This window comes from Eutrigla gurnardus (assembly GCF_963514095.1).
Source record: "Eutrigla gurnardus genome assembly, chromosome: 12".
Taxonomy (NCBI): Eukaryota; Metazoa; Chordata; class Actinopteri; order Perciformes; family Triglidae; genus Eutrigla; species Eutrigla gurnardus.
This window is the reverse complement of record NC_139926.1, coordinates 75,760-91,222: the sequence shown is the minus strand read 5'-3', so window position 1 is coordinate 91,222 and position 15,463 is coordinate 75,760. Positions and strand designations below refer to the sequence as shown.

Below are 15,463 nucleotides of genomic sequence, written 5' to 3'. Positions count from 1 at the left end.
CTGTGATAGACTGGTTACCTGTCTGTCTCTACCTTTCAGCCCTGTGATAGACTGCTTACCTGTCTGTCTCTACATGTCAGCCCTGTGATAGACTGGTTACCTGTCTGTCTCTACATGTCAGCCCTGTGATAGACTGCTTACCTGTCTGTCTCTACCTGTCAGCCCTGTGATAGACTGGTTACCTGTCTGTCTCTACCTGTCAGCCCTGTGATAGACTGGTTACCTGTCTGTCTCTACCTGTCAGCCCTGTGATAGACTGGTTACCTGTCTGTCTCTACATGTCAGCCCTATGATAGACTGGTTACCTGTCTGTCTCTACATGTCAGCCCTGTGATAGACTGGTTACCTGTCTGTCTCTACATGTCAGCCCTGTGATAGACTGGTTACCTGTCTGTCTCTACATGTCAGCCCTGTGATAGACTGGTTATCTGTCCAGGTGTACCCTGCCAATGACAGCTGGGATCGGCTGAATACAGGATAAGCGGTTGATAATGGATGGATGAATTGATTATAGTGACTGTAAAGTGGTTTCATCATGTTGTAGTGGACTGAATGTATCCCACAATTCAACCATGACAAGTAGTGTCAACCGATGGTCACTTACCAAGCAGCATGCATTGTGCTAAAGGCAAAATAGGCTTGTGCTAAAAAAAGGTAGGCCTGACTGTGTAAAGAACTCTCCACATAGTCTTCTATAGACCTCTACATAGTCCTAGTCTTCTACATAGTTCTCTACATAGTCTTCTATATAGACCTCTACAAAGTCCTCTATTAATTCATCTACATGGTTCTCTACAAAGCCTTCTATGTAGTCCTCTATATAGTCTTCTACATTGAACTCCCTGGATAGTGAACAGAGAGTAGTGAATGAGTGAGTGATTTTGGAGACGACCAGAGAAAAAGTCCACCAAAATGTTATGGTCCATTTTGTGGTTTGTTTGTTCTCCCAATAGGAAGACTGCGTTATCCGACAGACCAACACATGTTTCAAGTATGGATACGAGTACCTGGGCAACTGTGGACGACTCGTCATCACTCCACTTACTGACAGGTAGCAATCAATCAGTCAGTCATATTCATGAATTAATGAATAAGTAATTAATGAAAGTATTTTCCATTTCTTATATATTTTTCAGACAGATTTGCACTGGGATCACAATCTTCCCAATCAAAATCACAATCTGGTCACACACCAAAGGATTAGCAACAATTATGTCAATGCTTGTTACAGAGAGTGGATTAATGCTTTGCTGTACACATGGGAGACCATCTCACAGATTCATTTTTAACATATATAGTGTTTTTTCATGCTTTCAAAGTATATATTTATTCTTTTGTTCATTTGTTTAGTATTGCTTTTCAACCCAAATGATTGGGATCATATTTGCTGATAATGAATATATTTCCCTGTACACTGTTTGACACTGTCCAGGTGTTACATGACCCTGACCACAGCACTCCATCTCCATCTGGGCGGCTTTCCTCAAGGCCCAGCTGGTACTGGGAAGACAGAAACAGTGAAGGACTTGGGCAAAGCTCTCGGCATGTACGTCCTCGTGGTCAACTGCTCTGAAGGACTCGACTACAGATCTATGGGACGCATGTACTCTGGCCTGGCACAGGTAGTAAGAAGCTACAGCATGGTGGTGATGATGGTGGTGGTAGTGATGATGATGGTGGTGGTGAGGATGGTGATGGTGGTGAGGATGATGATGATGATGGTGATGATGATGGTGAGGATGATGATAATGGTGATGATGATGGTGATGATGACTGTGATGATGACGGTGATGATTTTGATGGTGGTGGTGAGGATGATGATGGTGAGGATGAGGATGATGAGGATGATTGTGGTGGTAATGATGATGATGATGATGATGGTGGTGGTGAGGATGATGATGGTGGTGGTGGTAGTGATGATGATGGTGGTGGTGAGGATGATGATGATGGTGATGATGATGATGGCGGTGGTGAGAATGGTGAAGATGATGATGATGATAATGATGGTGAGGATGGTGATGATGGTGATGATGGTGGTGATGATGGTGATGATTTTGATGGTGGTGGTGAGAATGGCGGTGATGATGATGATGATGATGGTGAGGATGATGATGGTGATGATGACGGTGATGATGAGGATAATGATGATGGTGAGGATGATGATAATGGTGATGGTGATGATGATGATGATGATGACTGTGATGATGATGGTGATGATGGTGGTGATGATGTCAGCCTATTAAAAGAGGTAAAACAGTGTTTTTTCTTCAGTCACACGTGATGTATTAATTAGAAAACAAATGTGACAATCATGGGAAGTTAGCTTGCATAGATGCCAGTTAGCATCGTAATAGAGTTGCAAATCTGCTACTTATTTTCTCAGAATATTGCCCACCTCTCATGGCTCTGTTTTTATTTATTTTCCTACAGTGGCCCTTATACGCCGTTGTAGGTCTTTGTGTTGGCTTTAAAGATTTGTTATTCAGCTCAGGAAAAAACAAATCCATCCTAATCATTTGATGTGTAATGACGGGTGGATTTTTCTTTTTACTGGGTCCACCCTGAACAGACAGGAGCGTGGGGCTGCTTCAGTGAGTTCAACCGAATCAACATAGAGGTGTTGTCGGTAGTGGCCCAGCAGAGCCGGTCCATCTTGGCCGCCCTCTCAGCTGGACAATCCAAGTTCCATTTTGACGGACAGCACATAAGCCTGCTCTCGTCATGTGGCATTTTTATCACTATAAATCCCGGTAAGTCAACACAAATGTGGAAATACGTACAGTGCATTTTATGCAAATTATATTGCAGAAATAGGATGACATATTTTCAGAATATGTTCTGATATTTTCTTCATCATGAACACCTCTGTCATTTCAACGTCTATTTCAGTATCATTGTCATTTTTCTCCCCATTTTCATTTTTCCAAGGTAACGCTGGTCGTACTGAACTTTCAGACAGCCTCAAGTCCATGTTCAGACCTGTCTCCATGGTGATGCCAGACTCCACTCTAATTGCTGAGGTCATACTTTTTGGAGAGGGCTTCAACACATGCAAGGTATAATCACTCAAGGGATGTTTATTCTTTAATCCTGTATGGTCCTGGAAAATGGTTGGCTAAGAATGAACTAGCAGGATACCTAAATGAGTTCCTCAAAATAGATCACATTGCCATCTGAAAGGGAGAAGTTGTGTTCAGTATCATAATAACGTTTAAACATTAGTTTATGGAGGATTTGGAATAGGCTGCTCTCGGTTATGATGTAGAAACGCTGTGAACGTACCCCCAAGTCAGGTGACACATTAGCACACATGCAGGTTGGATGACTCTACATAACTCTCTTTCCAACTTGTTTAAAAATTAAAAAGGAGGACATCGGCAGGGAGCAGCTTAACCAGCTCACTCAAACAGTAGTCGAGACGCCTGGCAGTGTTTGAGTTCACACCAGCGTTAGAACGGCCATGAAGGGGAACCTGCTCAGCGTGGCAACAAACTAGCTGCTTGAGCTCCCTGTGAAGAGCACTGTCAAGGACATGTTCAAAAACTGGTCTTGAAGGAGAACATCGGAAGGAGGTCATCACATCAGGTGCCCACCATTTGACCCGTTAAAACGATGAGGGCTAAGGAGAACTCCTGCAACATCTGTGCTGGTTTTCCTCACTCTCAACTAGAGCGGAACCTAATCTCCTCCTCTGCTTCTCCCTCCAAATGATCAAAGATGAAAAGAGCATGTCAGCAAGGGAGAGGTGATGCATTCAAGCCTCTATCTCTTTAGTCCACCTACTCCTATGCGGACCTGCTAATGAACATGGGACATGAGCGGTCCCTGGGAATGACAACCAGCTGCTCTGCGTCAGCAGAGGTTCCATCTGCAGCAGAGACGTGGCGAGCTGAGGCAGAGGAAGCAGGATATGTGCCATCAATGCCCACCGGGGAAGCAGGCCGCTTCTGAAGAAGCCATCCGTTGCTTGCCTGCCTTTAGCTGCAACACTAGGTCCCTGAGCTCCAGCACCTCCTCCATACTACCGGGGGGTGGGTCGAGTGGGTTGAGCTCAGGAGGTAGAGCGTATGGCTGGCAACCGAAAGATTGCCGGTTCGATCCCCGACTCCTCCTAGCTGAGTGCCTGGTGTCCCTGAGCAAGACACCTCACCCTAATTGCTCCTGACGAGCTGGCTGTCGCCCTGTGGTTGACTCAGCCGTAGGTGTGTGAATGGGTGAATGTCAGTCATTCCTGTAAAGCGCTTTGGAGAAAAGCGCTATATGAATGAGGCCATTTGCCATTTATACTCACTGAGAACACCAAGGCGAAAAAAGAGAACTCCAATAAACAACTACTAATGTCACTGTTCAAATGTCATGGTCACCAGGAATTTAGATCAAGCAGGATCCCAGTTTTTGCTATCCAGGATCAGGTAATCCGTATTACGTTTGTGCTGGTTTTTCAAAGCAACATTGGATTGGATCACGCTGATCCAGATTCAAACATTTCGGGCCAGTTGTTCAAAGGTAATCTGATCGGATTTTGGTTATCGGATTGGATCAAATCTGGAAAATGGGTTGTTCAAAAGGGAAAGAAGGATTCTGAAATCGGATCAGATCATGTAATCCAATCCTAGTTTGGAAATGGATCAAACCTTCAGTTTGTGTTGTTCAAAACTTTTCAGTAGGATTTGGATAACTTTGATCCAAAAAAACTGGATTACCCTGATCCCAACATGGGGTAGGATTTCAAGGTGGATTTCAGGAAGAAAATGTAGTAAAACTTTAAAATTGGTCAAATAATACATTTGTATAATTTAGTGTATATACTTTTATTTATATTTTGCACTTGACTTGTTTAACCGTTACAGTGATAAAGTAGACATAGGCAACCAATTAAGCCTTTCAGTATAGTAAAGTAAAAATAAAAATGATCTTGTCCCCATGAAATAAACCCCCAAACAGATTTCAATAACAAACAAAAATAATATATTAAATTTTTCATCTCTGTCATTGTCATTCATCACTGTATATTAATGTCATCAGATATGAACCTGTCAAAAATAATTTTTGAACAACTGCATCCCTTCACGTCCAGTCAGTCCCTCATTCTGACAGAACGCCAGAGGTTGGTCTGGTTCTTCAACAGGCTCAGGTGCATCATAAACATCACAGAGAGGGACATTGCGTCTGATAGCGATGTTGTGCAGCGATACACGTATATACAAGTATTATGTTGCATACTCCCTCTGGTTCCACTCGCAAATAGTTAAGGCATGCAAGCGTCTCTTCAGAACTCCATTTAAATGCTCAATTGCACATCTTGTTTTGCAATGAGCAGTATTGAAGCGTGCCTGCGCAGGGGTGGTTGCTGCAAGAAAAGGAGTCATCAGCCATGGTAGGAGTGGATAGCTACTGTCTCCTAATATTATGCCATCCGGTCGGTTGGTTTCGAGCTCTCTGTATAAAGCACTCTCCCTCAGGATACGTGCATCATGAACAGACCCAGGCCACTTCACAACGTCGCCCACAAGTTGGATGTTGATGCTGCACCTCCCCTTTCGGTTGATGTACTCCCAATTCCTCTCATGAGGTGCTTGGATATGCACATGAGTGCAGTCAATAACCCCAATAGTAGTGTGGCTCAGATGAGGGGTCATAAAAGAAATTATAAACGGAAGTGGATGTTTATGTTTTGTGTTTTGTCTCAAAATAAACACTTAAAGTGACCCCATGTTGGCTCTTCTACCTGTTCTGTACATAGCTGGTAATCCGGATTTGGTAATCCTGAAAACTGTGTATCTGGATCAGGGTGATCCAATCCAATGTTGCTTTGAAAAACCGCCTTAAAAGTAAGACGGATTACCTGATCCTGGTTAGCAAAAAATGTGATTTCCAAATCTGGATAATATTGATCCGGATTACATTTTTTGAACAACTGGCCCTTCAAGATGACCAAATCTGGATAAAAGGTGCTCTGTGTAACAACACCAACAGGTAGCGTGGGGTCAATTGAAGTGTTTTCATTCAGCGCAACTCAAAAACAATACAAAAGTTCTTCCCTACAAACAAAAAAACAAATCATGTCGTGGATATTTTCAATATATTTTGAATAAGAAAAGAATCAAATAAAAAGACTAAATATCCGGTAGAACAACAAAAATAGTCGACTGTTATAAATGTTAAAAAAGGCCTACAGTTTTGTTTCATAACGACCTCGGTTTGTGGAATTGTTGTGAGGAAAAATCCTTTTTTCTTTTTTCATTTTTTACCTTATTGTATTAAAATAATAATGTATGCCGGATTTACTCACTGAACCTTCAACACGGTTAAACAAATCTTATAAAAAAATAAATTCAAAAGTAACATTTGACCAATTGTAAAGTTTTATTACTTTCTGTTCCTGAAATCCACTCTGAATCCACCCTTCTGCTTGGATCAGGTTCATCCTGATTTTTGGGATCAAAGTTATCCCAATCCTACTAAGATGGTTTGACACAGACCGAATGTTTGATGCAGATCAAAACCAAGATTGGATGACATGATCTAATCCGATTTCAGAATCCGTTTTTCCTTTTTGAAAAACCCATTTCAATCCAATCCGGAATCCAATCGGTAACTTTTGAAAAACTGGCCCTGGCAAATCCGACCGCGCCTGTCCAACAGAGAGAAGAGGATGTTAATACAATCCTGTTGTGAATGGTCACTAATGAAACACCACTCAATCACACATATTCAAAACAATGCTAGCACACCATGTCTTCAACACCATGACCACCTGCTTTCTGTCTTCATGTTGTTTTTGTCTCTCTGTCTTTGTCTTGAAGCTCCTGGCTAAGAAAGCTTCCAGCCTGTACTCCCTGGCAGAGCAGCAGCTGTCCAAACAGGACCACTATGATTTTGGCCTGCGAGCTCTCACCTCCATGCTCAACTATGCTGGGATTAAGCGGCGCTCTTGCCCCAACAATCCTGATGAAGAAGTAGGTCTCTCTCTCTCTCTCTCTGAGAATGACGGAGTGTGTGTGTAGCTGAGAGCGGGGTGCGTAAGCTTTTTTTTCTCTGTGTTTATGTGTTAGTGTTTTCTTTTCAGTTAGCAGTTGTGGGTCTTAGTGTTGGACCTGTATTTATATAGCGCCTTTGTAGCTATCCAGCTACTCAAGGCACTTTACACTACAGTCAGTCACTTTTAAAGGAGCTGCCTGCAAATCAGTCTAACTCATTCACACACCGATGGCCTCGGGGGCGATGGGTGGTTCAGTATCTTGTCCAAGGACACTTCGGCATGTAGAATGGAGGAGCCAGGATTGGGACCTTCAATCTTATGATTGGACGGTGGCTGTGGCTCAGAGGTACACTCTTAGAAATAAAAGTGCTAAGTAGAACCATATAAGGTTCTTCGGCTTGTCCTCATAGGAGAACCCTTTTTGGCTCCAGGTAGAACCTTTTATAAAGGTTCCACCTGGAACCCTTTTGGAAGGTTCTCCCGAGAACCCCACATAAAGGGTTATACCTAGAACTGTGTGTGTAAGGTTCCACCCAGAACCCACGCAGGGAGTTCCACTAAGAACCCTTTCATATTTCTAGGGTTTCATCTAGAACCTGCACAGGGAGTTCCACTAAGAACCCTTTCATTTTTCAAGGGTTACGTCTAGAACCCATACAGGGAGTTCCACGAAGAACCCTTTCGTTTTTCGAGGGTTTTATCTAGAACCCACACAGGGAGTTCCACTAAGAACCCTTTCGTATTTCAAGGGTTTCATCTAGAACCCACACAAGGAGTTCCTCAAAGAACCCTTTCATGTTTCAAGGGTTTCATCTACACCTCACACAGGGGGTTCTAAAAACATCCCTTCAAAGGGATTCACAAATAACTGTCTTGTCCTCTGAGGGTTCTATAAAGAACCATATTGTATTCTACAGATCAGTTTAGTTCATATTATATTGTGGTCATTTATCATGTTGACATTTAACAAACATTGAAAACATTTTAATGAGAAAAACATTTATTTAAAGATAGTCCAACAGAACAGGCTGTGTAGGTCCCAGGGGAGAACAGGTCAAAAGTCAGCAGAGGTCCAGTGGAATCAGCAACATGACAGGCCAGACACATCATGCTGTCCTCAGTCGTGGATTTGTGTAATCTCCAGCAACGGTGACATGGCAGAAAGTGGAGCCAAAAAAATAATTTTAGTTCCATCAGTTCAAGGTGTATTTACTGTGCCTTATTGTAAGCTATCTACAAACAATAAAATAATGCATGGTCCAATGAAAGGAATCAGAGTACATACTGTACTTACTAATTGTGACAGTGGAACAGAATCATGAGAAAGTGAGGGAACCCCACAACGTTTTCACATTGATTTAAATAATGTTAAAATACTTTTCAGTGTTATCTAACAAAAACCCTCTTTTTCAAGCCAATGGCACACTTCGGCTTTCGTCCAAGCTGTGTAAGTCATTTCTACAAGAAAACAAACAAACAAGCAAACGACAAAACATAACAACAACAAGAAACAAATGCTTTGTCCACCTTTCACCATGAAAGTCCTCAGCTAGGGTCGAGCATGCTGAAATAAGATATTATATTTAGCTCACCTTGATTCTCTGAAGTTTCTTCTGTTCTTCTTTGTTCTGTTCTGTTCACAGTAATCACTATTGATATGTCACACCTGGGGCCTGTACTACGAAGCGAGTTCAACATACCCAGGGTATCTTTCAGAGATCCAGCTTAAGTAACCCTAACAAACGCAATCGGAGATAAGCGGTCACACGAAGCTGGTTATCAACTCGTTAACTCAACCCAGGGTTTACCTGTCCAGCTATGAGCGCGTGCACATGAAAGAGGCGGCGTTTGCAGCATTTGACCAATCACAAACATGGATCAGTCTACGGCAGCGGAGCGGCGTATTTCACGTACAAGGAGCGAACCATAATCTTACAGAAATACGAAGAAGTTAAACATATAATGCAGGCAAAACGCAACAGTTTCATCTGCCAAATGCAGGAAGGACAGCTGGCAAAAACTCACCGACTGTGTGAATGCGGAAGTCGTATTAATATTATTAGTAGTATAATATGACTGCCCCATCATAAGGACACTACAAGATCTGACTGATTATATGGTCACTTTACCTTTGCTGATAGCTTAGTGGTAGAGTTACGAGGCTCCTTGCAGCGGCCCCGGTTTGAATCCGCCCTACGGCCGTCCTTTAAATCATGTCGTCGCTCTCTCTCGTCCCTTTAACTCTTAAGATGTCCTTCCGCAATAAAAGGCCAAACATATAACTTTAAAATAATGAATTTGTTGCTTGGATGTATTCTTATAACGTGGTTTATGACAATATCAGCCTCATTATTTCAGCTGCAATCCCGGCGGTGTAAAACGGACTTGGGAGCAAATCAAATAAATATAAAAACATAATTCATAGTGGTAAGTAGGCTGTACGCTGACACAGACAAGTATTTCCCTCCGATGAGAATCTGTATCTCTCATAAAAAACATAGTCAGGGACAGAAAAAGGGTTTTGCCGGTCTCTGTACACTCTATAGTTTACCTACAAGACCCTCTCACGATCCACAGAGCTTCTTTTTTTTTTATATATCCGCGTGCCAAGAGAGCTGATTGGTCAATAGGCGGTGTGTTTCTCCACGTTGATCTCTTATCAGGAACATAACCTGCTCCGGAGCAGGTTAGCTCCACAGCGTAATTTACCATGGTGATCTACCCCGGTAAGAAGTGAACCAGCGTCGTAGGACGGAAAACCCAGGGTTAACGCTTAAGTTACCTCGCCAAGCACAAATCCTGCTTCGTAGTACAGGTCCCTGGTTTGTAGAGGGGGAAGACTAGACCATATGGTGCAATCCATAGGGGCAACCAGCTCTTAACTCACACATCACAGCCACCTTGGGGCCAGCTCGCAGGCCCAACACACCAAACCTTGCCCTTTCCCCTGGGAGATCAAGGTTCAATTCCCGGCATCAACAAACCCTGATGCAGTAGCCCCAAAGTCAGTATTACAATATGATTTTTTCATCAGTTAAGGCTTGGCCTCTGACATCAAAGACCTTCCTTTATCACTGAACTTATGTGCAGCTTGACAACTTGACTAAGCCAGTCAGCAGGGTACAGCAGCCATGGGATGAGGCCGATCATGGAAAAGTATGAGGAGGAGACAAATACATGAGTAAAATTGTCTGTAAAATAAGTGTTTAATATTTCTCAAATTGGCTGTGACTAATCCACACATCACCTCAGTAGGCATTAACATGGTCACTCTGCATCAACCAGGCCTTGAACTCACAACTTCAAACTGTATCTCTAGATCACGTGACTTGTAACAAACTTTCAAAGGCCTTTGTCCAGTGAATAGTATAGCTCACTTAGATGCCCCAGAAAGAGGGGTTATATCCTTGCTGTAGGGACCCAGGCTTCAATTCCCCTGGCTGTTTCTTTGCTGTGTGTCATTTCCTCCTGAAGAAGGGAGTAGTGTAACTAAACTTTAAAAAATAAACACAATTATAGCTGCTGTGCAGTGATGGGTCGGGTCCAGACTATTTTTGGAAAATTTAGGCAATTCTGAGCAACAAACAGGAGAATAGGAAGGCAAGACAGTTGACATTGTAATGTTGCACATTTTGCACCAGTTGAGGCTGAAATCCACAATTTCTGGAACCAAAGACCATTGTCTATCGCACTGAGCTAATTTGCAAGTGGCAACTCAACTGTGGCTTCACAAATTGAGTAAGCCATTCACTGATTTGAGGCAGATTTGAAACCACTGACAAAAACATATCAGAATTTTACCTCAAAAACTGATTTTTTTTACAAACATCATCTACCATGACTTTGTTTCACAAAGACTACCAGGTATTTTGATGTATTACAATATAATTAATGGTTGTGAAAATAAATTGGTAACAGAACATTTCAGTTATAGGACTGCCATTATTTGTATGTCTGATCAGAATGTGTAAGGTGATAGACTAGTATGGTGGACCTGGGCCCAGTATTTCAAAAGTGATCTGACTGGATTATCCTGGTCGGATTGGATTAAATCGTGATCTGATCTGAAAACTGGGTATTTCAACACAGATCCAGAGAATCCCGATCCTGAAGATCAGGATTCAGCTTTGGTAATCCAATCCTCCCTTGAATCCAGATAAAGGGCTGGATTTGGGTATTTCAAAACGTAAGGCAGAGATCTGGATCAGCTTGATACCAAAATTTCAGGATCATTTAGATTCCCACCTCAAAGGTGGATTTGACTTGGATTGACAATGTCTCAGCTCCGCTTCTCCTAGATATTGTTACTCAAGATGTTCATTACACTTAATCTAAATTGTCAGTGCATTACTTGAAACAAATTGGAGTAATTTAAGAACATTTAAGGTGTAGCAAAAGTGTTTGGCTATATGTTTGTGTACAAAATGATTATTTTACTTAACCAAATCAGATGCTATTTTGCTTTAAATTACCACAATTATGTTTAGTGAGAGCCTTCTACATAAAGGGAGACAGATTAGGATGGAAAATCACTGATCGAGCTATAATACATGAAAATAATACAACTACAATTTCAAACACTTTCCAGCACTTTATTCAAAATCCAACAACTTATCACTGCAATTGAAGCATTTCCAAGGATTTCCAGCACTCATCCAGACCCTGTCCTTAATAGCTGAGTGGGCTCTGAAAGTAGAAGAAAGGGAAGGAGTATGAGTAATATCTTTGTCTTCATTGGGAATCCACAATAGTCACAGAAATTGTGTGCATGATGACAACAGCATGATTTCCCCAGCATTACTGTAGCATTCTGACACTTCTGAATGAACTGCATAATTCATACACAACACACATAGTGTGTGGTCTGTACACATGTAGCCTATTTTCAGTCTGCTGTGTTGCCAATGACGTAACGCTAATAAACTCCGAACAGGTTGATGTTAGTTTAAACAGTTATTGTATAATGTACGTCAGATTAATTACCTTGTAAATTAAACCATGGACTGCAAAATTCGTAAACAAAGCCAGCGACCGCTAGCCCGCTAGCTGCTTAACACGCAAGTCAATGGAGCCGAGTTAGCTACCGTTGCCGCGGCTCAATTAGAGATCGCTACAGCCTGGTTTTAAGTACGTGACAATTCATATAGTTAGCTAGCACGATATGTTGGTTGGCGTTCATATGGTCCTTAAACCGCTCAACATTAGACGACGGTAAACTTACATTTTTGACGTGAAAGTCGTGCTCCCAGCTGCTCCTTCTGTGAAGTAGTCCGCCATGTTTCAGATCCGGAGGCGGAGACTTGAGATTTGGTAATCCGTATCCAGCCAGGTCGGGATCACGGTGATCCACCCGGCCAGTGTTTTGAAATACTCAGATAAAGTCAGCAGGATCACCTTGATCCATGACTGAGAAAAGGAGGATTTCAATATCCGGATTATTCTGATCCGGATTACAAGTTTTGAAATACTGGGCCCTGATGACTCAATGCAGCTAGTTGATTAGCTCAGTCACTACTGCCAGTGACTTTAGACTGGGTGGTGGGTGTTCAAATCCCAAAATGGGCAATTATGTTAAAGTTTGATCAATACAACAGGATCTGGAGAAGAAGAAAAAAAACAAATAAACAAAAAAAATGGATATGCAAAGTATTTGTATTAGTAGTCACAAGGAATTGTATTTTGCACCATTATTGGTAAGTGTTATCAGGAAGTATGTCCCTGGTGACACAGGATCCATGCTTTCAACAATCCCTCAAGAACTCTTCCTTCCAAAAACGGTTCTTACTATAGTTACTGTAGTACTATAGTTCTTACTGGAACTCTTAGCGTTACCAAGAACCCTTTTAAAACCCTTTATTCAGGAAAGGGGTTTTAAAGGGTTCTCTCGATGAAAATGGTTCTTACTGGAACCATTAGTGTTACCAAGAACCCTTGAAAAACCCTTTCTTCGGGAAAGGGTTTTTCAGAAGCAAATGGTTCCAGGTAGAACCTCAGCCCTTGTAGAAGAACCCTATCGGAACCCTTATTTCTAAGAGTGTAGAGCGAGTGTGTTGGTGGGGGGCGAGCAGCGTGCTTGCTTGGCACCATGCCGTTTGCGGAAGCTGCTGCCGCCGAGTTTGAACAGCTGACTCGGCGTCACACCATCAAACTCCTCCCGGCGGTGCGCTGCTCGGTGGAGGAGGCAGGTTTAATGGTGGGAGAGGTGGTCGGGTGCGGCAGCATTAGGTCTGCCTCCCAAATGAACGGAGTGATCTTCCTGGATAACACGCCTAAAGTCAGCGTGGTGGTGGAGAGCGGGGTCGTGATCCAAGACACGTTGGATCCTGGGTGTAATCCTCGATGACCAACTATCCTGCACCCCCAACATCACTGCTGTGGCCCGATCCTGCAGATTTGCCCTCTACAATATCCGCAGGATTCGGACCTTCCTCCTAAAGGATGCAACGCAACTCTTGGTCCAAGCACTGGTCATCTCCCGCCTTGACTACTGCAACTCTCTCCTGGCCGGACTCCCGGCCTCTGCGATTAAACCATTGCAGCGTATCCAGAACGCTGCAGCACGCCTTATCTTCAATCTACCCAAATTCTCCCATGTGACTCCCCTCCTCCGTGACCTCCACTGGCTCCCTGTTGCAGCACGCATCCAATTCAAGACGATGACACTGGCCTTCAGGGCCACCAATGGAACAGCACCCATCTACCTTCAAACACTGGTCAAACCTCATGCCCCGAAGCGAGCACTTCGCTCCTCTACTTCAGCTGGCCGGCTGGTACCACCATCGCTGAAATCAAACAAATGTCGCTCAGCAAAGTCCAGACTCTTCTCTGTTCTGGTCCTCAGTGGTGGAACGAACTCCCGACTAATGTCAGGACAGCTGAGTCATTTGCCATTTTCCGAAAAAGGCTCAAGACTCACCTGTTCAGACTTCACCTCGACTCTACATAGCATGACCCACTAACACCCCCCCCCCCCCTCCCCCCCCCCCAAAAAAAAAAAACCCTTACCTATAGCACTCTGATCGTAGCACTGTTGCTCTTGAAGTACTAGTTTACTCAGATGAGGACCTAACACTTGTTCTATTTTTAGCTCTTACTTTATCAGCAATGATACGTTGTGGTTTCTTTGTTTCCTTCTCTTGACAAATGTACTTATTGTAAGTCGCTTTGGACAAAAGTGTCTGCTAAATGACCTAAATGTAAATGTAAATGTAAGACACCGTCACTCCCGTTCTCCCGCTGGGTAGTTCGGCTAGTCCAACGCTCCTCCGTTCATTAAGAATGACTGGCTGGCTAAAGAGTTGTCCCGCTACGACCAGCTGGTGTACAACAGGTGTACATGATCCTCAAAGACACGACAAGAGATCTCAGCCTGTCTTTTTTTTTCAAAGTTGATGGTTTTAATTGCATGGTCTTTGCTTCGCCAGAGACCATGAAGTGTTTTGGATGTGGAGTGGAGGGGCACTTGATCCGGTCCTGCCTGGAGGGGGGTACCGAAAAAGCAGATGTACGTGATGATGGTACAGGAGACACACAGCACAGCAGACAACCAAAGTGACCAGAAGAAAGTCTTTTACCTGCTTCCTTCGTCACTGAGGAAATAATCCCAGGTGTTTTACTAAAAGTCCAAGCAGAATATGAGAATGTAAAGCTTGTGTTTTTAAATGTCGCCTCCACCAATGGGGAGGATAGGGTGGCATTTTTAAACATTTTAACTAGGGTTGTAACAATACATTTTTAAAACAATGCGATATGTATCATTTCCTATGGTTCCAATGCGATTCAAGGACAATATTTGTTTTTGTAGAACGATACAATTCACTGAATTGAAATCCATACATAACTTTTTTTTGCCAAAACCCCACGCACCTGTCCCGGTACCGGTCGATTCTGAATGACGATTTTTTGGTTGCATGTGGCTAGAGATCACAGAGATTGGCAGATTGGCCGGTTTGGCGGTGGGTCAGTGATGGTCTGGGGAGGTATTTGGAAGGTCGCACAGCCCTCCATGTGCTTGCCGGAGGTACCCTGACTGCCATTAGGTACTGGGATGAGATCCTCAGATCCATTGTGAGACCATATGCTGGTGCAGTGGGCCCTAGGTCATGCTAGGCCACATGTGGCTGGAGTGTGTCAGCAGTTCCTGCATGATGAAGGCATGCCCGTTCCCCAGACCTGAATTCTATTGAGCACATCTGGGACATCATGTCTCGTTCCATCCATCAACTCAATGTGGCACCAGACTGATGTTGTAGGGAGTGCATACAGGCACGCGGAGGCCACACGCACTACTTAGGATCATTTTGACATGTCTTGAAAAATCTCCACAAAAGTTGGATCAGCCTGTGATCTGATTTTCCACTTTGATGTTCGATATGATTCTGAATCAAGACCTCCATAAGATGAGGATTTTGATTTCATTAATCATCCTTATGTTGTTTTGTTGTCAACGCATTGCACTTTGTAATGAATAAAGATTTCCAA

General features: G+C 43.1%; 1 protein-coding gene across 1 annotated transcript in view; it reads left to right on the top strand.

Moving 5' to 3' along the window:
• Positions 1–15,463, top strand: part of dnah2 (dynein, axonemal, heavy chain 2) — a gene marked incomplete at both ends in the record, with an annotated part of 176,051 nt that overhangs the window by 84,832 nt on the left and 75,756 nt on the right. Inside the window, 5 exons of the mRNA XM_084023176.1 lie at positions 954–1,051; positions 1,433–1,622; positions 2,570–2,750; positions 2,929–3,056; positions 6,807–6,959. Of these exons, the coding sequence (XP_083879302.1) occupies positions 954–1,051; positions 1,433–1,622; positions 2,570–2,750; positions 2,929–3,056; positions 6,807–6,959 (750 nt within the window). The remainder of the gene's footprint in view (positions 1–953; positions 1,052–1,432; positions 1,623–2,569; positions 2,751–2,928; positions 3,057–6,806; positions 6,960–15,463) is intronic.